This window comes from Ranitomeya variabilis, chromosome 6, assembly GCF_051348905.1.
Source record: "Ranitomeya variabilis isolate aRanVar5 chromosome 6, aRanVar5.hap1, whole genome shotgun sequence".
Taxonomy (NCBI): domain Eukaryota; kingdom Metazoa; phylum Chordata; class Amphibia; order Anura; family Dendrobatidae; genus Ranitomeya; species Ranitomeya variabilis.
The window spans coordinates 269,459,377-269,482,617 of NC_135237.1; the positions used below are offsets into that span (position 1 = coordinate 269,459,377).

The window sequence follows — 23,241 nt, forward strand, 5'->3', positions numbered from 1 at the left end:
CACTGTAGCTTTGCAGCACTGGTTCAAATCCCACCAAGGACAACATCTGCAACGATTGTATGTTCTCCTCATGTTTGTGTGGGTTTACTCCTGATTCTCCGTTTTCCTCTCGCACCTACTGATAAGGAATTTAGAGTGTGAGTGATGATGACGTCTGTAAAGTGTTGCAGTCTCTGTGTATCCTATGTTATGGATACAGCAGTCTGTGTATCCTATGCAATGTATATAGCAATGTCTCGATGTATCATGTGCTATTCAGTTTTATGCGGTCTTCCCTGCCATCTTTCATTTTATCAGAACAGAATGATGCAAAATGAGAACTGCTCTATGGTTGTCTCTGCTGCACATTGCCATCAATCACACTGCAGCAAATACAGTATCATTCATCTTCCCTGATATCTTTAGCTGCTGACACACAGAGGGTCAAGGAGGGTGGCGATGGGTGTGGAGGAGCCTGAGAGTTGGCAGGAGGGATGACACCGGTGAGGATATGCTGTGTGCCCATTAGCACATGTACTGGACTGTGTATCATATTGGAGATCACATGACTTAACTTCCCATAATAACAGGACATGTCTAGATGTAACTGGGGTGGTATGAAATAAATACATAGTGAGAAAGCTGATGGCCAATAAGCATTATATGCGCAAAGGAAAAAATGCCAGAGTGCTTCTTTAAATAAAACTTTAATTTGCTCGGCTGTCGAGGGGCTTAACCCTTTATTGACAGGGTAAGATTTTTTAAATCTGAGCAGTGTCACTTTACATGGTAATAACTCTGGAACACTTCAACGGATGCCACTGTTTCTGAGATTTTTTTTTTTGGGACACATTGTACTTTATGATAATGGTAAATTTATGTCGATATTTTCTGCATTTATTTATAAAAAATCAGACATTTTACAGGAATTTCCAAAAATTAGCACTTTTCAAACTTTGAAAGATTATCCCTTTAATCCAGATAGTCATACCACAAAAAAATTAAGTAACATTTCCATCATGCCTGCTTTACATTTGCACCATTTGTGAAATGTTGTTTTTTTTTTTTTGTTAGCATTGTAGGTTTAAAAATGTAGCAGTCATTTTTCATTTTTTCGAGGAAATTTCCAAACTTATGTTTTTAGGGACCTATTCAGTTTTGAAGTTACTTTGGGGGTCCAATATATTGGAAACCCTCAAAAGGATGCAATTTTAAAAACAAAATCCCTCAACATATTAAAAATTGCTTTCAGGTAGTTTATTAAACTTTCAGGTGCTTTTTAGGAATTAATGCAAAGTGCATTACAGGAATGAAAAAATTATTTTTACAATCAAAATGTTTATAACATCTGAACAGGCCACTGTAGCCGGCAGACTCTAAGGCCATTATTTGCCATAGCAAACATCAGGACCACACGATCAAGATCTCAGGATGCGGATGGGGTTAGAGGCAGCCTCCACACTCTGTTAACCATCTAGTTGCTGTAGTCATCATTGACCGCATCATTTAACCCCTTTCTGTCATTGGACGTACTATTCTGTCCATGTGGGGTGGGCCCTAATTCCCAAGGATGGAATAGTACGTCCAGCGCGATCGGCCGATCGCGGCCGGGTGTCAGCTGCCTATCGCAGCTGACATCCGACACTATGTGCCAGGAGCGGTCACGGACCGCCCCCGGCACATTAACCCCCGGCACACCGCGATCAAACATGATCGCGGTGTGCTGGCGGTACAGGGAAGCATTGCGCGGGGAGGGGGCTCCCTGCGGGCTTCCCTGAGACCCCTGGAGCAACGCGATGTGATCGTGTTGCTGGGAGAGTCTCTTACCTCTCCTCCCTGCAGCAGGCCCGGATCCAAAATGGCCGCAGCATCCGGGTCCTGCAGGGAGGGAGGTGGCTTACCAAGTGCCTGCTCAGAGCAGGCGCTGGTAAGCCTGCAGCACTGTAAGTCAGATCGCCGATCTGACAGAGTGCTGTGCAAACTGTCAGATCAGCGATCTGTGATGTCCCCCTCTGGGACAAAGTAAAAAAAAGAAATTCCACATGTGTAAAAAAAAAAAAAAAAAATTTTAAATTCCTAAATAAGGAAAAAATATATATATTTTATTCCCATAAATACATTTCTTTATCTAAATAAAAAAAATCAAACAATAAAAGTACACATATTTAGTATCGCCGCGTCCGTAACGACCCCACCTATAAAACTATATCACTAGTTAACCCCTTCAGTGAACACCGTAAGAAAAAAAAGGCAAAAAACGCTTTATTCTCATACCGCCAAACAAAAAGTGGAATAACACCGCGATCAAAAAGACAGATATAAATAACCATGGTACTGCTGAAAACGTCATCTTGTCCCGCAAAAAACGAGCCTCCATACAGCATCATCAGCAAAAAAATAAAAAAAGTTATAGTCCTCAGAATAAAGCGATGCCAAAATAATTATTTTTTCTATAAAATAGTTTTTATCGTATAAAAGCGCCAAAACATAAAAAAATGATATAAATGAGGTATCGCTGTAATCGTACTGACCCGAAGAATAAAACTGCTTTATCAATTTTTACCAAACGCGGAATGGTATAAACGCCTCCCCCAAAAGAAATTCATGAATAGCTGGTTTTTGGTCATTCTGCCTCACAAAAATCGGAATAAAAAGCGATCAAAAAATCTCCCGTGACCGAACATGTTACCAATAAAAACGTCAACTCGTCCCGCAAAAAACAAGACCTCACATGACTCTGTGGACTCAAATATGGAAAAATTATAGCTCTCAAAATGTGGTAACGCAAAAAATATTTTTTGCAATAAAAAGCGTCTTTCAGTGTGTGACGGCTGCCAATCATAATTTTCCGCTAACAAACCCGCTATAAAAGTAAATCAAACCCCCCTTCATCACCCGCTTAGTTAGGGAAAAATTAAAGAATTTAAAAAATGTATTTATTTCCATTTTCCCATTAGGGTTAGGGCTAGGGTTAGGGCTAAGGTTAGGGCTAGGGTTAGGGCTGGGGCTAGGGTTAGGGTTGGGGCTAGAGTTAAGGCTACAGTTAGGGTTGGGGCTAAAGTTAGGGTTTGGATTACATTTACGGTTGGGAATAGGGTTGGGATTAGGGTTAGGGGTGTGTCTGGGTTAGAGGTGTGGTTAGGGTTACCGTTGGGATTAGGGTTAGGGGTGTGGTTGGATTAGGGTTTCAGTTATAATTGGGGGGTTTCCACTGTTTAGGCACATCAGGGGCTCTCCAAACGCGACATGGCGTCAATCTCAATTCCAGCCAATTCTGCGTTGAAAAAGTAAAACAGTGCTCCTTCCCTTCCGAGCTCTCCCGTGCGCCCAAACAGGGGTTTACCCCAACATATGGGGTATCAGCGTACTCAGGACAAATTGTACAACAACTTTTGGGGTCCAATTTCTTCTCTTACCCTTGGGAAAATAAAAAATTGGGGGCGAAAAGATAATTTTTGTGAAAAAATATGATTTTTTATTTTTACGGTTCTGCATTATAAACTTCTGTGAAGCACTTGGTGGGTCAAAGTGCTCACCACACCTCTAGATAAGTTCCTTAGGGGGTCTACTTTCCAAAATGGTGTCACTTGTGGGGGGTTTCAATGTTTAGGCACATCAGGGGCTCTCCAAACGCAACATGGCGTCCCATCTCAATTCCAGTCAATTTTGCTTTGAAAAGTCAAATGGCGCTCCTTCGCTTCCGAGCTCTGTCATGCGCCCAAACAGTGGTTTACCCCCACATATGGGGTATCGGCGTACTCAGGACAAATTGTACAACATCTTTGGGGGTCCATTTTCTCCTGTTACCCTTGGTAAAATAAAACAAATTGGAGCTGAAGTAAATTTTTTGTGAAAAAAGTTAAATGTTCATTTTTATTTAAACATTCCAAAAATTCCTGTGAAACACCTGAAGGGTTAATAAACTTCTTGAATGTGGTTTTGAGTACCTTGAGGGGTGCAGTTTTTAGAATGGTGTCACACTTGGGTATTTTCTATCATATAGACCCCTCAAAATGACTTCAAATGAGATGCGGTCCCTAAAAAAAAATGGTGGTGTAAAAATTAGAAATTGCTGGTCAACTTTTAACCCTTATAACTCCCTAACAAAAAACAATTTTGGTTCCAAAATTGTGCTGATGTAAAGTAGACATGTGGGAAATGTTACTTATTAGGTATTTTGTGTGACATATCACTGTGATTTAATTGCATAAAAATTCAAAGTTTGAAATTTTCATAATTTTCGTCAAATTTCCGTTTTTTTCACAAAAAACGCAGGTAATATCAAAGAAATTTTACCACTATCATGAAGTACAATATGTCACGAGAAAACAATGTCAGAATCACCAGGATCCGTTGAAGCGTTCCAGAGTTATAACCTCATAAAGGGACAGTGGTCAGAATTGTAAAAATTGGCCTGGTCATTAAAGGGGTTGTCCACTACTTTCAATTAACCCCCCAATGTATCCCCCCGGGGCCCCTGATGAATTGTGCAAATACCTTTTGTTGCCGTTTTCGCCTGTGAGCGGCGCTGTAGCGGCGGCTGAGTCCGGGTCACGTGACCCCCAGGCTGCAGCCGCCGCTTATTTCCGCCGACGTCACGTCAATTTCCAGGCTCTGGAAATTGACGTGACGTCAGCAGCAGGTGTGTCCCAGCCGCACAGTCAGAGCAGTCACTCATCAAGAGTGACTGGGCTGTGGGCGGGGCTGGGGGCTGCCTGCGGGGCTGTGCTGGGGGCGGGCGGGGCTAGGCAGGGATGATGAAGGTGCGGGCGCTGAGGTCTGTATGTACGTGCCGGCGCCGGTGCTCTGCGTGCCAGCGCCGGTATGTAGGTACGGCGCCGGGGCTCTGCGCCGGCATGTGGGGGTGGGGGCCGGTGCTCTGCGTGCCAGCGCCGGAATGTGGGTACGGCGCCGGGGCTCTGCGCCGGCATGTGGGGGTGGGGGTGGGGTCCGGCGCCGGGGCTCTGCTGCCGGTATGTGCTGGGTCTGCTGCGGGGGGTGGGGTGGTCTTTGGTGTGTGTGTGTGTGTGTGTGTGTGTGTGTGTGTGTCTCTGTGTGCAGGCATTGTCCGATGGGACTACAAGTCCCATCGTGCTCTGCCTGCTACAGTGACAGTCAGTGACACATTAGCCAATGATGGGACAGTAGTAGTCCCATCATCCGGCTAATGTGTTGAATGTAAAAAAAAAACAAAAAACAAAAAAACACACATATACAGTACATACACACATACAGAACATGCGACGACATGCGCCATGCGACGACATGCGACAGCATGCGCCATGCGACTGCATGCGCCATGCGACGGCATGCAACGACACGCGCCATGCGACGACATGCGCCATGCGACGGCATGCAACGACATGCGCCATGCGACTGCATGCGCCATGCGACGACATGCGCCATGCGACGACATGCGCATACAGTACATACATACATACAGACATACAGTACATACAATAAAGGAACAAGACGTGCACTCTGGAAGTCGTATGGTAGGTGCTGGTTGAACCCGGAGAGATAACTTTAGAAGAAAACAACCGCACTCGAAATGTAAATTTGCATCATAAGTGTAAAGAATTTAATAGGGACACCACAGTGATTACAATCAATTGTTCAGGTATTGTAGAGGTAGGTATTGTAGCGGTAACGTTTCGACCCTTACTTGGGCCTTTGTCAAACCTCACTGAAAGGTACAGAAACAAAAATTAAAAACATGCAAAAAACAAAACAAAAAAACAAAAAATTATACATATGTAGCTGATCGGATGAGGAAATAAGCAGAAATAAAATTCAAGAATATACATGGAACAAAAAACCATACATATGTGGCTTAGTCAAATAAGAGAAATATACACAAGAGAGCCCCATACATAATCGCAATATATACAATATATACATAACATATACAAGGAGCCCCGTAGGGTGTGTGGGCAATGCCATTGCCCACACACCCTACGGGGCTCCTTGTATATGTTATGTATATATTGTATATATTGCGATTATGTATGGGGCTCTCTTGTGTATATTTCTCTTATTTGACTAAGCCACATATGTATGGTTTTTTGTTCCATGTATATTCTTGAATTTTATTTCTGCTTATTTCCTCATCCGATCAGCTACATATGTATAATTTTTTGTTTTTTTGTTTTGTTTTTTGCATGTTTTTAATTTTTGTTTCTGTACCTTTCAGTGAGGTTTGACAAAGGCCCAAGTAAGGGTCGAAACGTTACCTCTACAATACCTACCTCTACAATACCTGAACAATTGATTGTAATCACTGTGGTGTCCCTATTAAATTCTTTACACTTATGATGCAAATTTACATTTCGAGTGCGGTTGTTTTCTTCTAAAGTTATACAGTACATACATACAGACATACAGTACATATAACATAGAGTACATACTCACCATCACTTGTCACTTTGATCCCCGAAGCCAGTGTCATAAAAAATATTAAAATAATAAACAACCAATATACTCCCTGATCCGCAGAAATCCAATTAAAACGAGTGTCCCACGACGATCTCCCGTGGAGAACAGGAGCATCTGCTGATGCAACCACTCTCCAGGGGCTCCAGGAAGACAATGAGGGGAGGAAGGTATCCTTCCACAATGTATTCCCCACAATGTATTCCTACGCCCCTGTGAGAAAATAGTCCCTAGTCTCACTTTATGGTATGCTGTATGAGAAAGTTCCCACGCAGCTTTTTGCCATAAAGTGAGACCAGTGAACTATAGTAACCTCAGTGATGCACTGCAGGAGCCATTGTCTCCTGTCAGTGTGTCACTGAGGGTCCTATAGAGCAGTGACATCAACCCTAACCGTAAACGTGACAGAAATACGTGGCACTTTAATACGTGACACTGAAATACGTGGCACGTGGCACTTACATACGTGGCACTTAAATCCGTGGCACTTGCATACGTGGCACTTAAATCCGTGGCACTGAAATACGTGGCACTTACATAGGTGGCACTTACATACGTGGCACTTACATACGTGGCACATGGCACTTATATACGTGGCACTGAAATACGTGGCACTTACATACGTGGCACGTGGCACTTACATACGTGGCACTTACATACGTGGCACTTACATACGTGGCACGTACATACGTGGCACGTGGCACTTACATATGTGGCACTTACATATGTGGCACTTACATACGTGGCACTTACATACGTGGCACGTGGCACTTACATACGTGGCACTTACATACGTGGCACTTACATACGTGGCACTTACATACGTGGCACTGAAATATCGTGGCACTATGTCATAAAATGTTCATTAAACGGTTAGGGGTGAGGTTAGGGTTAGGGTTTGGATCCCTTTATCACCCTGATGGTGGTGGGTGGTTTTTCAGTTTTTTTCTGTTTTTTTTCTATAAAAACGCATGCGTTTTTAACGCAAACAAACGCGTGCGTTCAAAAACGCATGCGTTGCCGAAAACGCGTCAAAACGCATGCGAAAAAACGCATGCGTTTTTAATGTTAAGTATAGGAAAAAAAGCATGCGTTTTTTAGCGCTAAAACGCAGCGTCCAAAAACGCAAGTGTGAAACCAGCCTCAGTGCTGGAATTGGCGCATCTAAGGCTACGTTCACATTTGCGTTGTGCGCCGCAGCGTCGGAGACACAACGCAAACAAAAACGCAACAAAACGCACGTTAAACGCTGCGTTTTGCGACGCATGCGTCCTTTTTGGCCGAAAGTTGGACGCAAAAAAAATGCAACTTGCTGCGTCCTCTGCGCCCAACGCTTGCGGCCAAAAAAAACCATGCGTCGCAAAACGCAGCACAATGCATGTCCATGCGCCCCCATGTTAAATATAGGGGCGCATGACGCATGCGGCGACGCTGCGGCGCCGAACGCTAATGTGAACGTAGACTTACAGATGCGCCATTTCTGGGGTGGCTGCGGACTGGTATTTGTAGCCGGGGGGGGGGGGGGGACCAATATCCATGGCCCCTCTCTAGGCTATTAATATCAGCCCGCAGCTGTCTGCGTAGCCTTTCTGGCTATAAAATATAGGGGGACCCCACGTCATATTTTTGGGGGGGTCCCTCTATTTTAATAGCCAGTAAAGGCTACGCAGACAGCTGCGGGCTGATATTCATAGCAGGCTACAAATATTGGCCTCGGCCGTCGGCTTTCCCCCTCTGGCGCAGAAAATTGCGCGGGAGCCCACGCCGTTTTTTTCAGTTTTTTATTAAATTAAACGCTCATTAAGCCCTGTTTCACACTTGCGTCGGTACGGGTCCGTCGCTATGCGTTGGGCCGACGTACCGACGCACGTTGTGAAATTTGTGCACGTCGTGGGCAGCGGATGCAGTTTTTCAACGCATCCGCTGCCCATTCTGAAGTCCGGGGAGGAGGGGGCGGAGTTTTGGCCGCGCATGCGCGGTAGAAAATGGCAGACGTGACGGATGTGCCAACGGTCCGCCAAAACACGACGCATCCGTTGCACGATGGACGCGATCCGTTTTTTCATGCATGTTTCCATTCAAATCATGCACATTTTCCGTTTATTTACTTAGTTCCAAAAACGGCATTAAAACCGCGCATAAACCGCACCCAAAAAAGCATAAAAACTGCACCAAAAACTGCATCAAAACTGCACCAAAAACTGCATCAAAACCTGGTGCAGTTTCGCAGTTTTGGTGCGGTTTTGATACAGTTTTTGGTGCGGTTCTGATGCAGTTCTTGGTGTGGTTTTGGTGCAGCTTTTTCAGCACCATGTGCACAAGTCTGCGGCTCCCATAGACTTACATTGGTTGTACACTACACTGCGGATTTGATGCAATTCAGTGCAGCAAAAAACGCTGCGGATCTGCAATCAGATCCGCAACGTGTGCACACAGCCTTAGCATTTAGTGAACCTAGCCAAAAAGCCAAGCAAAAAACAAGCGTGGGATTGCACTTTTTTTGCCATTTCATTGCACTTTGAATTTTTTTCACATTTTCTGCTACACGACATGGTAAAACCAATGGTGTCGTTCAAAAGTAGAACTTGTTCTGCAAAAGATAAGCCCCCACATGGCCATATTGACGGAAAAATTATGGCTCTGGAAAGAAGGGGAGCGATAAACGAAAACAAAAAAGCTCCAGGGGGTGAAGGGGTTTAGAAACATGGATATGGACATATCTGTGGAAATAGACATAGATATATCTGTATCTATCTATCTATCTATCTATCTATCTATCTATCTATCTATCTATCTATCTATCTATCTATCTATCTATCTATCTATCTTTCCCTCTATCTATCTATCTATCTATCTATCTATCTATCTATCTATCTATCTATCTATCTATCTATCTATCATGGAGTGTGGGTTGGACAAATGTAAAAGAGGAGGTCGGACAGAAATGACATCACAAATCTTTTTGAAGCTAGAGGGGGGAGAGGAGGGAGGGGTTGGGGTGTGTTTTGGAGAGGGTGTGCTAGGTTCAGGCTTAGTAGCAGTGCAATGCATCATGGAACTTGTAGTATTAGAGCACAATGACTCAGGAGAAAGGAAGTTGTCGATTAACCCCATGAGAGCTGAATCCAGCACTAAAATGTGCTGCTACAGCATGATAAAGGGTAATATTGCTAAAATAAACACAGTAGATGTTTTCAGTGGCACATAATAGCAAGATTTATGAAAAAAAAAAAAAAAAAAGGTTATAGTAGTGGACAACTTCTTTAACGTGCAAACCAACCTTGGGAGTGAAGGGGTTAAGGGGTTAAACGGCTATAGTCTGTACCAACACTGATCGTGGCTGGTGCAGCAAGTTGTCAGCTATAGTGTGCAGCCGACAGCTGCTGGATTGTCACCCTTGGGGGGGATGCTAGTCTCTTATAGCACAGGTCAGTGAAAAGATGTATTGGTGGTCACTAAGGGGTTAAATATGCAGCAGGCCCCAAATAGGTTGTGCATGTGTTTCACAAAGCCAGATAGCCCGCAGAATGTTTGTATAGTTCTGTTGTTTGAGTAAGCGTCTTGTACCATTTCTCTCATTTCCCTTATTTTCCTGCTTTTCTAGCTCCCTCCGTGTCTGCAAAACCAAAAGCCTCCGCATCAAACAAAAGGTAGCACAGCGCTGTCGTGGAGAACAGACCAACTTGGGACACACGTGACCAGAAGCTAACCTGAAGACCACCAGCGTCTTGTCACAAATGGTGCACACGGTCCGCCGTCACTGTGAGGAACCCTGGGCACCTCGTCATATGATGTGTAAATATGAAGAACAGAAGAGTACCTACTTCCAGCAAATGGAGCTTTGTTCAAGATGGAAGTTGCAAGATATAAAGAATTCTCTATCAAAGCCTAATATATTTATTCTATAAAGCAAGGTCTTCACTCCTTGGCACATGTTCTATCTCAGCTGAATTGTTTGATGTGGCCCAATGGACCTACAATATGGAAATGTTCCATCTGGGGATGAATGGAGAAGCTATGTGGGGGCCACAATGTGCCAGTCTGTAAGAAGGGCTGCTTGTATCCCCCCTACATCTATGAGTGTGCTACTTTATAACGCCAGGTTGTGCCCTGCATTATTCTCCTTTTACAGGCACGCATGTCACCAGTAGATGATTCAATAAAGTGTCCATCTTTTTCAATGTAACCGTGCCAACAACATCGTGTTACTGAAATAAACCAGTCTTTTTTTAAGATTTATATCTGTATATACTTCTGTAATTTTATTTTCCACATTAACTAAATTTGCAGAATGGATCCCTGCACACCTGAGAGCTGTGATTGGCTGCAGCAGTCAGGTGACTATAAAGGCACATCATCAGATGACACATTGCTCTGGTCACCTGACTTATGACCGTGTGAGTTCAAGCATCTAAAAACAGGTGGATTACATGAATGATTAAGGGTGTGTTCACACTGATACACTGCTACTGTGATACCCAGCAGATTTTATACAAAGTGGATGAGATCTTCCCACACCTCATCCACACTCTGCTTCAGAACTGGTGTATTATGGGGAATACCATTATTTACAGGTATGTCCTCTTTAAGGCCCATTCAGGACTCTAAGGAGTTACAGAATCACCTCATTGATCCCTTAGCTTTCATTTTTTTTTTTAACTAAAACAATATAAAAAATAGTGCAATATTTAAATGTAAGTAATTAAAATAAAGCAAGGGAATCCTGGGTAAAGTAACTTTTTTTTCCATGGGTCTCATATGCAAATTACCCATTTTTCTGAAGAAGTCGCCACCAGGCAGCCTTCCGTGATATTTCGGCATGCCCCGCAGCATTATGTGATGTCTAGCCTGCTTCAACAGACAGGGGCCGATCTGGTGGCCGGATCAGGCTTCGGTGTAGAAAACTGCTTCCTGCAGAGTTGTACAAGTTGAGGAGGAACGTGGAGTCAGTAGATGAGCTGTACATGGCCGTGATTACAGTGCAGCGGCTTGTGGTGCTGCTGTCTCCTATAGTAATGACTGTGAATCACATGGTCTCTAATGTGTAGATGAGAGAAGTCCACAAAGGATAGCATGATCACTAGTGATGGGCGAGCGTGCCCAATACACGTTCGAGCTACTAGGTGTTTGATCGAGTGTTGAGTATCGCATGGTGCTCGAGTGTTCGGATGACTGTAAGAAGCTGATTTCAATTATCTGAGCCGCGCAGCACTGAATTAGGTATTCCCTTGCTGGGAGGACAGGGTGTCCTGAGAGAGACCCGTCATCAGGAAAGATGCTTGCGTTTCCCAATGACTTCCATTATACTCGACTGTCTGGACCTGCTTGATTTGAGTACCAAGCACTTGAGCATTTCAGCGCTCGATCAACACGAGTGATCACTAATGTCAGCAGGAAGGTCTGGTGTGTTGTGCAGAGAGATGCAAGATGCCGGTAGCAGGGGAGTTTATGTTGGCAGAGGGGAGATTTTCATAATGCTTTACAGCACAGGAGGGTGCACAACCTCTTTTTTGGTCCAAGAACCACATTGTCACAGTGAACCTATCCAAAGAGGTATTGCTTTCTGTGACATTTATGGCATATTGAATGTCTATACATTAACCCGTTTACCGCCAAACCTGATTTCACCTTAATGCACATGCACAACTTTTGTAATATATGAAATAAAACTATCACCTTATTCAGTGCTTGTTCTGCATTCCACAAATGCTTAATGACCCCCCTGACTTCCCCTGTATAGCCGCCTAAAAACTTAAGTTGTCCCGCACTATATGTAAATCCGGTTGGTCCGATCCAATGGGCTTGGTTTTGGGCCTCTCCCACGGCTGCTGCTGCTCGTCATCCTCCTTTGATGTGGACGACGCATTGAATCATCCACATTGCCTGGCGAAATCTTGCAATTACGCATAGAAATCACAGCTTGCGCCCTGTGCTTTGCCCTACTGCGGGCAGAGTTAAAAACATAACTGTGCATGCGCCTGCAGTACGGCAAAGCACAGTGATTTCTGTGCGTAGGTATGAGGCTGCCGTCACACTAGCAGTATTTGGTCAGTATTTTACATCAGTATTTGTAAGCCAAAACCAGGAGTGGGTGATAAATGCAGAAGTGGTGCATGTGTTTCTGTTATCCTTTTCCTCTATTTGTTCCACTCCTGGTTTTGGCTTACAAATACTGATGTAAAATACTCACCAAATACTGCTAGTGTGACGGCAGCCTGAGATTTCGCCTGGCAATGTGGATGACAAGAGGCGTCATCCACATCTATTAAAGGAGGACATCGAGCAGCAGCTGGGAGGGGGGATGGAGAGGCCCGAAACCATTCCCATCGGACCAGACTGACCAGATTACCATACAGCGCAGGAGAACTTTAAAAAAGTTTTTGGGGTATACAGAGGGAAATAGGTGGTACATTTGTGGAATGCAGCACAGGCGCTGAATAATGTGATCGTTTTAGCTGACATATGACAAAGCTGGTGCCAGGTTTCGTTTTAATGAAATGAAAAAGGAAAATTTTACTTTTTTTTAAACAAATGTTACTTTATCCCCAACGTTTTTATTTTTACAAGATTAACAGGAGAAAATGCACCTTTACAATTTGTTGTGCAAATTCTCCTGAGTACGCTGATAACCCATATGTGGAGGAAAACTACTGTTTGAGCTCATGGCTGGGAAGGGATGGAGCACCATTTGACTTTTTGAACCCACAATTTTCTGGAATCAGTAGCGGACGCCATGTGGCTTTTGTAGAGCCCCTTATGTGTCTAAACAGTGGAAACCCCCCCCTACAAGTAACCCCAGTTTAGAAACTAGACCCCTCAAGGAATGTGTCTAGAAATGTGGTTAGCAGCTTTAATGCCGAGGTGCTTCACAGAAGTTTATAACAAAGATGATAAAAAAAAATCAAATTTTTCCCACAAAAATGTTCGTTAGCCCCAAATTTTGCATTTCCACAAGGGTAAAAGGAGAAAATGCACACTACAATTTATTGTACAATTTCTCCTGCGTATGCCGATACCCAATATGTGGAGGAAAACTACTGTTTGGGCGCACGGCAGGGCTTAGAAAGGAAGGAGTGACGTTTTGGAACACAAATTTTGATGGAATGGTCTGCGGGTGTCATGTCATTTTTGGAGAGCCCCTGATGTGCCTAAACAGTGAAAAAAAACACAATTGACCCCATTTTGGGAACTAGACCCTCCAAGGAATTTATTTAGATTTGTGGTGAGCACCTTGAACCCACAGGCGCTTCCCAAAATTTTACATTGTGAATCTTGTGAAAAGGAAAAAAAAAATCATTTTTACAAGGATAGCAGGCGAAAATGGACCCCACAATTTGTTGTGGAATTTATCCTGAGCACACAGATACCCCATATGTGGTTGAAAGCTACTTTTGAGGCACAGTGCAAAGCTCAGAATGATAGGAGCGCCCTATTATAGTGCAGATTTTACTGTTATGGTTTGCAGGTGCCATGTCACATTGGCAGAGCCCCCTGAGGTGCCAGAACAGCAGAACCCCCCATAAGTGACCCCATTTTACAAACTATACCTCTCAGTGAATTCAGCTATGGTGCAGTGATTGTATTGACACTACCGGTGTGTCACATAATTTTATACCATTGGGCAGTGAAGAAGAAAGTATTATATTTTTACTACCAAAATTTTGTTTTAGTCCTAGATTTTACATTTTCAACCGGAGAAATAGGTAAAAATAGCATCAAAATTTGTCACACAATTTCTGCTGAATGCAGAAATACCTCATATTTGACTGTACAATACTGCTTATAAACATGGCGAGACGCGGGAGGGACTGAGCGCTATTTGCCTCCTGTAGCTCAGATTTTCCTACAATAGTTTTTGGACTCCATATAGAGAGCTCCTAAGTACTAGAGGAGCAGAATTCTCCCTCAAGTGACCCTATTTAGGAATTTATACCCCTTTGGGAATTTTTCTACAGGTGTATTGATTATTTTGACTCCAGAAACGAGCAGCTGTGGTTGTTGCTGAGTGAAAATTGCCATTGTAGTGCCCAGCTCATGCTTCTGGAGACACACACCTGTTAATTAAGTGGGCTCTCATCGCTACAGAAATGCCAAACACGTGGACACTAAATGTGTTTTCCCCCCCCAAATCGTTTGGAAAAAAGTCCATCTTATAATACATTTCCAGAACCCATGACAGCAACACCTGAGAGAGGGGATCCGCCCACAACAAGGGCAGGATACCTACAGAATAAAAAGGCAAAACCTCTTCTCCGCATCAGTTGGGTTAAAGAGCATTAAGAGGACCTCCATTAACAATTAAATAACAACGTAAATATTATAGCCAAACATTTTTTTTTCACCCTGTCAATCACACCTCCACTTTAAGCTGTGATTGGGACAGAAATATTAGGGTGCTTTCATGAGTTCTGGAAAATCCCATTACTGGTAAGTAATTCAGTCTTTTTCCTATCACCCATGACCGCACCACCTGAGAGATTTACATAGATCTAAATCCACCTTATCGAGGGACCACTACTTGTAGAAACCTTCTCCCAAGGAATAAATCAGTGATGGAGGATAAATCAAGCCTATAGTGCTTATAGAATGTAGAAGGAGAGGATCATGTTGCCGCCTTATATATCTGGTCGATAGATGCGGTTCGCCTTCTCCGTCCAAGAGGCTGCCATGGCCCGAGTTGACTGAGCCTTCAGATCCCTTAGAGTTGCTCTATCACTGGAGGAGTAAGCTAAACTAATGGTCTCCTAGATCCACTTGGCTAAAGTACTTCTCGAAACTCCAATCCCCTTCCTAGGACACTGGAAGATGAATAACGACTGACTGATCCTCCATGGCCCTGTGGCTATGACATATTTTGTCAGACATTTTCTAACATCCAAGGTGTGAAATTTTTCCTCCCTAAAATTCTTGGGATTAGTGCAGAAGGAAGGGAGGATGACCTCCTGACTTCTATGGAACCTAGTGGCAACTTTGAGAAGGTAAACTGGGCCTGGCTTTAAGACGACCCTCGTCCAGGATCTGCAGAATAGTAATAATCTTTATTTTTATATAGCGCTCACATATTCTGCAGAGCTTTACACACATTATCTGCATAAAGGGAATTCTACGCGATAAGCCCTGAATGTCACTAACTTTTCTAGCAGATGTTAGTGCCACCAGAAGGACTGTTTTCAATATAAATTGGATGGAGAAAGAAGGGCACACTGTCCTTTTAAAAGAATTGTTTGCTCGAGGAAAGGACTTGTGCTCCAGCAGAGGTAGGAGCCTCTGCACCACAAAAGAAATGAGACTGTAGGTCTTGGTGCAGTGTACACCCTGCTTGCTGCATCTCCTGATTCCCGGCTCCTGCTCCACACAGTTCCTTCTTGACATGAAAAAGATCTTACGATTTACATTATTGCTCTACTAGATTTTGCCTACCTGCACCCGCAAAGACCGTTCCCAATCAAAAACGTTGGACCACATCTGTTTTTGACTCCTTGCTGGAACAAAATAAAGTTACACTGCAGCAAGACCTACAGTCTCATTTTCTTTTGTGGTGCTGAGGTTCCTACCTCTATCTTTTCAATATTATTTTATTGATTTATACAGAATTGATTCGTTCAAATGGGAAGTGGGTTAGTGCATCCGGTATCCGGTTCAAATCCCAATGTGGAACTTTTAGTCTAAGCACTGATTTTAATTTGTTACATACTGTTATGAATTTCATTATCCACGTATTAGTCGCTAGATCATAATTATATAGAGCCCCTAAGGCTGACATTTGTACTTTGAGGGTGCTAATAGATAACCCCTTATATGGTGGGTGACAAACTGGATTTTGGACAAGGAGACTTGGGATCTCTGGCAGTACTCAAGGATGGGTGACTAACATCAACCTCATCCACGAGAACCAAGGTCATTTGGGCCAGACTGGTTCTATTAATTCTCTCCTTTCTTGATCTTGTCTGATCTTCCCCAGCACTGCTGGAATCGGCACTAGTGGTGGAAAAAAGTAAGATAGGGCAAAGTTCGATTTGATTTAGTGTTTAGGGTTTAGTGAACAAATCGCCTTACTTTTCTGTTGCGCTTGCTTGCAAACCAGTCTGTCTGAAAGACCCCATAACTCTACGGCCTGTTGGAAAACAGCTGGATTCATACTCCACTTTCCTTCTCAACTGATTGTAACATAGTTATTAAGGTTGAAGGAAGACTTTAAAGGGAACCTGTCAGCCCCGCCCAGTCGTTTCAAACTAAAAGAGCCACCTTGTGCAGCAGTAATGCTGCATTCTGACAAGGTGGCTCTTTTACAGAAATTATCCACGGCACTCGAGGCTCCTGGGTGGTGCTCAAGTAAGGTTTCCAACCCGTCAATGAATGAATAATAAACTTGGCACTCAAGAGTTCTTTTTGCAAGATGAAAAATAACTTTTCGTTTATTGGTGCAACCAGTTCAGTAATTGATGATTTATAAACGTTTTCGGTCACAAGACCTTCATCAGAAACATCATATATGAAACTGAAATACATAATTTACAGAGAAACCATATGTTACACAATATGGATCACATAGAGAGGACCAGTATATGCACACAAGTGAAACGAATAAGAAACCGATAGATGCTGGTTCTGGAAAAATATAAATGTAGCACATAAAAGACAAAAAACGGGGTGACAACCGTGGCGGTTGGAACGAATCCAGACGTGCTGCGTGAGTCGTGGAATTTCTCAAGCTAAAATGAAAGCTGTGAGTGTGGATAAGGAGAGAATACAAGGTATAACATAACTTCTGTATAAAAAATACATAATTGAGCCCCAATGTCCAACAAAGGATACTAAGTAGCAGGTAATGATGGGTGCTGGGCCGTGGCATTGGGAACGGAAGTGCACAGTGAGCACCTAAAAGGAGAGAGTGAGATCGTGAGTCTATCAGCCTGTCCCAATCAAAACCATATAGCAAAGTCACAATTTATACAAGTGATAGTGTATATAGACCCAGCCAAAATAAAATGAATGCTGTCCAGACCTGCTGCTGCCACAGTGTAGGAAATGGTGAATCTAGGCATGCCCCTAAAAAGGCCCCTGAATATATACCTGTATATATATATATATATATATATATATATATATATGTAGTACCTGGAAGCAGGGCAGCAACAATGTATAGGCCCAAGTGGCCTGCGCACAAGTGTTACCGGGCAAAATGACCTAAGGAATATGATGAGGGCAGATGGTTACTGCCTGCAAGGAAACCACGGACCGTGGGTAATAGTAACATGTATGGAGGGGTAGAGCTGGTTACCTGGAGGCTCCTGGGGAGACTGTAAGGTAGGGCGCACTGGGGAGGTGAGAGTCCCGCTGTGGAGAACTTGCGCTGGAAGATAGATGCACAGTGGGACATATCCCTAAGTAATGTGCATATAGCGATCAGTAATGGAGAATGAGGCCCCATGTTTTTACCTTATGCATCCAGGTCCAGGGAACGCTGTGAAGCCGGTAAAGCCGGAAGACGCTGTATGCCAGCGATACCTCCGGGTATAAGAGCGCCCTGTAAGCAGGTCATGTGACCCGCCGCATCATAGACCATGTGATCGCGGCAGAAAGAGCCGCAGTTGCGCAGAGCTCATGGATGCTGGGGGGCAGGAGTGAGGGCTGTGTAGTACTGCGCATGCGTGGATGCCGTATAGACACAGGAGAGGAAGGGCGCTAGCAATGACATGCAGTAGTGTGATAAATGAAAACATGGACATTATGGTGGATGGCAGCAAGCAGTAGAAGAATACACAGGACTGGCAATAAGGAGCCAAATCTAATGGCATGGTATATGTAGAGTAACTAAAAGAATAGCAGTGCAAATATACTCTACCACAAGTGGTGACACCGGTGCCCAGTGAGGTGTTAACGGTTCTAAGAAAAATTAAAAGAAAACAGTATTAGACATAAATGCATAACATTTTAAAAAAGGTACATGTTACAAAAATGCAAAAGAGCTCCAACACATTAAATAATTGGTATCATAAAAAAGCTGAGACATCATAGTCCCTATTGAGTCCCTTGGGTTCCAAGGTCTGCAGCGTGAAAATCCAAAAAGCCTCCCTCCTTTTAAGTATCTTGATGCGGTTCTGGCCCCGCCTGGGGGGATCAATTTGCTCCAGAACCTGAAATCTAAGTTGGGAAATATTATGATTTTTTTCGACAAAATGGTGAGGAAGGGGGAGATGGGTCTTCTTACAACGAATAGTTGATTTGTGTTGGGACACCCTGTCCCGAACTGTTTGTGTGGTCTCTCCCACATAGGCCAGACCACACGGGCATTTGATAAGGTATATTACAAATGAAGACTCACATGTGTAAAAGCCACGGATGGGTATGGCCCTACCTGTGTGAGGATGAAACACTGAGGGACCCTTCTGCACATGACTACACTGAAGACAATTGAGGCAGGGGAAGGTACCGCACTTTTGGGTTTGTAGGAAAGACTGCCTGGGAATGATTATGTCCGAGCCCACATCTGCTCTAACCAATCTGTCCTTAAGATTTTTAGCACGTCTAAAACAAGACAGGAAGGGTACTTTAAATTCTGGAATTTGTGGATAACTTTTTGAGAGTATATTCCAATACCTCCTAATGGTAGATTGTACCAGGCGAGAGAATGGATGAAAGGTCGTGACAAAGGGGATTCTCTTACATCCGTCAGAGGATTTTCTAGATGTCATGTCTTGTTTGGCCTTTGTAAGGATCCCCTGTGGATAACCCCTAGCTGAAAACTTATGCTCCATTTCAATCAATCTCACTCTCTTGGTATCCTCATTGGACACAATCCTGTTGACCCTAAGAAATTGTGACTTAGGGATGGAGTTTTTTATGGATGGAGGATGACAGCTGCTAAAGTGTAGCAGACCATTCCTGTCAGTGGGTTTGGTGAATAAATCGATGCCGAGGGAGCCCCCTTTGTCTCGAAAAATCAAAGTGTCCAAAAAGCTGATCTTATTTGTATCGTGCTGAATGGAAAATTTAAGTTCAGGCCAGATGTGATTGATATGGTCATCAAACAGTAGGAGTGACTCAAGAGGTCCATCCCATATGCAAAAGATATCATCTATATATCTCCGCCAGATTTTACAGTGAGTTATGAATAAGGGATGGCTGTAGACAAAATCATTTTCGAAGGCTGCCATATACGCGATAGCGTATGGAGGCGCTACGTGCGAGCCCATTGCTGTGCCCTGCTGCTGAACATAAAAGGTATCTTGGAACATGAAATAGTTCTCAGTGAGTACTAAATTCAGGAGATCGGCACAGAGGTGCCGGATTTTCATGTCCACCCTAGCTTCACTCAAAAGTCTGTCAGTGGCTGCTAAGCCCTTTTCATGGACTATGGCCGTGTATAGGCTATTAACATCCCAAGTTATAAGGAAGCATGTGGAGGGTAGGGGGCCCAGGGCTCTGATTATTTTAATAAAATCATTGGTATCCAGCAGAAAAGAACGGGTGGTTTTAACCAATGGAGTGAGAATTTTTTCCAGCACAATAGCTAATGGTGACAGGATGGAGTCTGTTAGTGAAACTATTGGACGTCCCGGTGGTTTAACCAGTCTCTTGTGTATTTTGGGCAAAATATAAAAAATTGGTGTGATCGGGTCTGTTTTGATGAGAAAATCCCTTATTTTGTTGTCAATAGTGCCCGCCTGGAAGTGATATTCCACAACCGGTTTGATTTTTTGGACTAACTGATTTAGTGGATTGTGGGTTACTTTTTTGTAAACTGATGTATCATTAAGTTGCCTAAAGACCTCCTCAAAATAATCAGATTTGTCCATAATCACTGTGGCCCCGCCCTTATCCGCTGGTTTTATTATGAGTGAGTTATCCAATGTAAGTCGCTCCAAGGATAGCTTCTCTGACTGTGAAAGATTGGGTTGGAAATGAAACTTCCCCCGCTCCACATCCCGAGTAAATGTATGGATGTCTCTTTCCACCAGAGACACAAAGGTCTTCCTGTCTTGTTTTAGATGTGTTAAAAAGCTTAAGGACAGATTGGTTAGAGCAGATGTGGGCTCGGACATAATCATTCCCAGGCAGTCTTTCCTACAAACCCAAAAGTGCGGTACCTTCCCCTGCCTCAATTGTCTTCAGTGTAGTCATGTGCAGAAGGGTCCCTCAGTGTTTCATCCCCACACAGGTAGGGCCATACCCATCCGTGGCTTTTACACATGTGAGTCTTCATTTGTAATATACCTTATCAAATGCCCGTGTGGTCTGGCCTATGTGGGAGAGACCACACAAACAGTTCGGGACAGGGTGTCCCAACACAAATCAACTATTCGTTGTAAGAAGACCCATCTCCCCCTTCCTCACCATTTTGTCGAAAAAAATCATAATATTTCCCAACTTAGATTTCAGGTTCTGGAGCAAATTGATCCCCCCAGGCGGGGCCAGAACCGCATCAAGATACTTAAAAGGAGGGAGGCTTTTTGGATTTTCACGCTGCAGACCTTGGAACCCAAGGGACTCAATAGGGACTATGATGTCTCAGCTTTTTTATGATACCAATTATTTAATGTGTTGGAGCTCTTTTGCATTTTTGTAACATGTACCTTTTTTAAAATGTTATGCATTTATGTCTAATACTGTTTTCTTTTAATTTTTCTTAGAACCGTTAACACCTCACTGGGCACCGGTGTCACCACTTGTGGTAGAGTATATTTGCACTGCTATTCTTTTAGTTACTCTACATATACCATGCCATTAGATTTGGCTCCTTATTGCCAGTCCTGTGTATTCTTCTACTGCTTGCTGCCATCCACCATAATGTCCATGTTTTCATTTATCACACTACTGCATGTCATTGCTAGCGCCCTTCCTCTCCTGTGTCTATACGGCATCCACGCATGCGCAGTACTACACAGCCCTCACTCCTGCCCCCCAGCATCCATGAGCTCTGCGCAACTGCGGCTCTTTCTGCCGCGATCACATGGTCTATGATGCGGCGGGTCACATGACCTGCTTACAGGGCGCTCTTATACCCGGAGGTATCGCTGGCATACAGCGTCTTCCGGCTTTACCGGCTTCACAGCGTTCCCTGGACCTGGATGCATAAGGTAAAAACATGGGGCCTCATTCTCCATTACTGATCGCTATATGCACATTACTTAGGGATATGTCCCACTGTGCATCTATCTTCCAGCGCAAGTTCTCCACAGCGGGACTCTCACCTCCCCAGTGCGCCCTACCTTACAGTCTCCCCAGGAGCCTCCAGGTAACCAGCTCTACCCCTCCATACATGTTACTATTACCCACGGTCCGTGGTTTCCTTGCAGGCAGTAACCATCTGCCCTCATCATATTCCTTAGGTCATTTTGCCCGGTAACACTTGTGCGCAGGCCACTTGGGCCTATACATTGTTGCTGCCCTGCTTCCAGGTACTACATATATATATATATATATATATATATATATATATACAGGTATATATTCAGGGGCCTTTTTAGGGGCATGCCTAGATTCACCATTTCCTACACTGTGGCAGCAGCAGGTCTGGACAGCATTCATTTTATTTTGGCTGGGTCTATATACACTATCACTTGTATAAATTGTGACTTTGCTATATGGTTTTGATTGGGACAGGCTGATAGACTCACGATCTCACTCTCTCCTTTTAGGTGCTCACTGTGCACTTCCGTTCCCAATGCCACGGCCCAGCACCCATCATTACCTGCTACTTAGTATCCTTTGTTGGACATTGGGGCTCAATTATGTATTTTTTATACAGAAGTTATGTTATACCTTGTATTCTCTCCTTATCCACACTCACAGCTTTCATTTTAGCTTGAGAAATTCCACGACTCACGCAGCACGTCTGGATTCGTTCCAACCGCCACGGTTGTCACCCCGTTTTTTGTCTTTTATGTGCTACATTTATATTTTTCCAGAACCAGCATCTATCGGTTTCTTATTCGTTTCACTTGTGTGCATATACTGGTCCTCTCTATGTGATCCATATTGTGTAACATATGGTTTCTCTGTAAATTATGTATTTCAGTTTCATATATGATGTTTCTGATGAAGGTCTTGTGACCGAAAACGTTTATAAATCATCAATTACTGAACTGGTTGCACCAATAAACGAAAAGTTATTTTTCATCTTGCAAAAAGAACTCTTGAGTGCCAAGTTTATTATTCATTCATTGACAAGGTGGCTCTTTTAGTTCTGGGTGCTGTAACTTGAGAAATAATCCGTTTTATAATTTGTCTGAAATACCTGCTCCTCAGTCAAGTGGGCCGGCGTTTCCCCCCCTGCTTCAGACAGCACACAGCTGTCACTCACATCTTTTTGGCGCCGGGCGCCGCCTCCTCCTCACCGCTGTTTTCAAAAGTAACCGGCGCCTGCGCTCTTATCCACTGCCTGGTGCAGGCGCAGTGAGCGCTGGCCGTCTTTCCTCATATGCAGTCCAGCTGACTGCGCCTGTGCGGCCGCCCTGCCTGTGATTCCCAGCCCCGCAGTGACTTATGGTTTATTCACATTGCGGGGCTGGGCTGCTGCTCCGACCACGGAAGGTCGTCTGGGAAGCGAGGGACGCACCGTGGTGGTCACTGACAAGGCGGTAAATCCAGGAGCCCCAGTGGGACGTTAATGAAGGCAGAGGAGGCGGAGCCCGGCGCGCAGAGTATTGAGTGACGGCTGGGAGGCCTTTGTGTCCGGGGGGAAAAGACATGCCCACCAGACAAATTCAAGGTATCAGGGACAAATTATAAAAACGATTATTTTAGCGTTGAAAGGGACCACAACTAAAAGAGCCACCTTGACAGAATGCAGCATTAGTGCTGCACAAGGTGGCTCTTTTAGTTAAA

The 23,241-nt window shown here is 43.9% G+C and overlaps 1 protein-coding gene and 2 long non-coding RNA genes across 3 annotated transcripts in view; 2 read left to right on the plus strand and 1 right to left on the minus strand.

Annotated features, from left to right (window-relative positions):
* The window catches only part of ANKS6 (ankyrin repeat and sterile alpha motif domain containing 6), an 88,959-nt gene extending 78,309 nt beyond the window's left edge, over positions 1-10,650 (plus strand). Inside the window, exon 16 of the mRNA XM_077269616.1 lies at positions 10,016-10,650. Within this exon, the coding sequence (XP_077125731.1) occupies positions 10,016-10,065 (50 nt within the window). The 3' untranslated portion in view covers positions 10,066-10,650. The remainder of the gene's footprint in view (positions 1-10,015) is intronic.
* A 6,325-nt stretch (positions 10,651-16,975) lies between these two features.
* Positions 16,976-18,273, minus strand: LOC143781095 (uncharacterized). The gene is made up of 3 exons (XR_013216550.1): positions 18,257-18,273; positions 17,227-17,289; positions 16,976-17,135 (listed from the first exon to the last, which is right to left on the minus strand). It is a non-coding gene; the product is annotated as an uncharacterized LOC143781095 (long non-coding RNA).
* A 2,795-nt stretch (positions 18,274-21,068) lies between these two features.
* LOC143781096 (uncharacterized) lies at positions 21,069-22,533 on the plus strand. The gene is made up of 3 exons (XR_013216551.1): positions 21,069-21,085; positions 22,053-22,115; positions 22,207-22,533. It is a non-coding gene; the product is annotated as an uncharacterized LOC143781096 (long non-coding RNA).
* Positions 22,534-23,241: the final 708 nt, after the last annotated feature.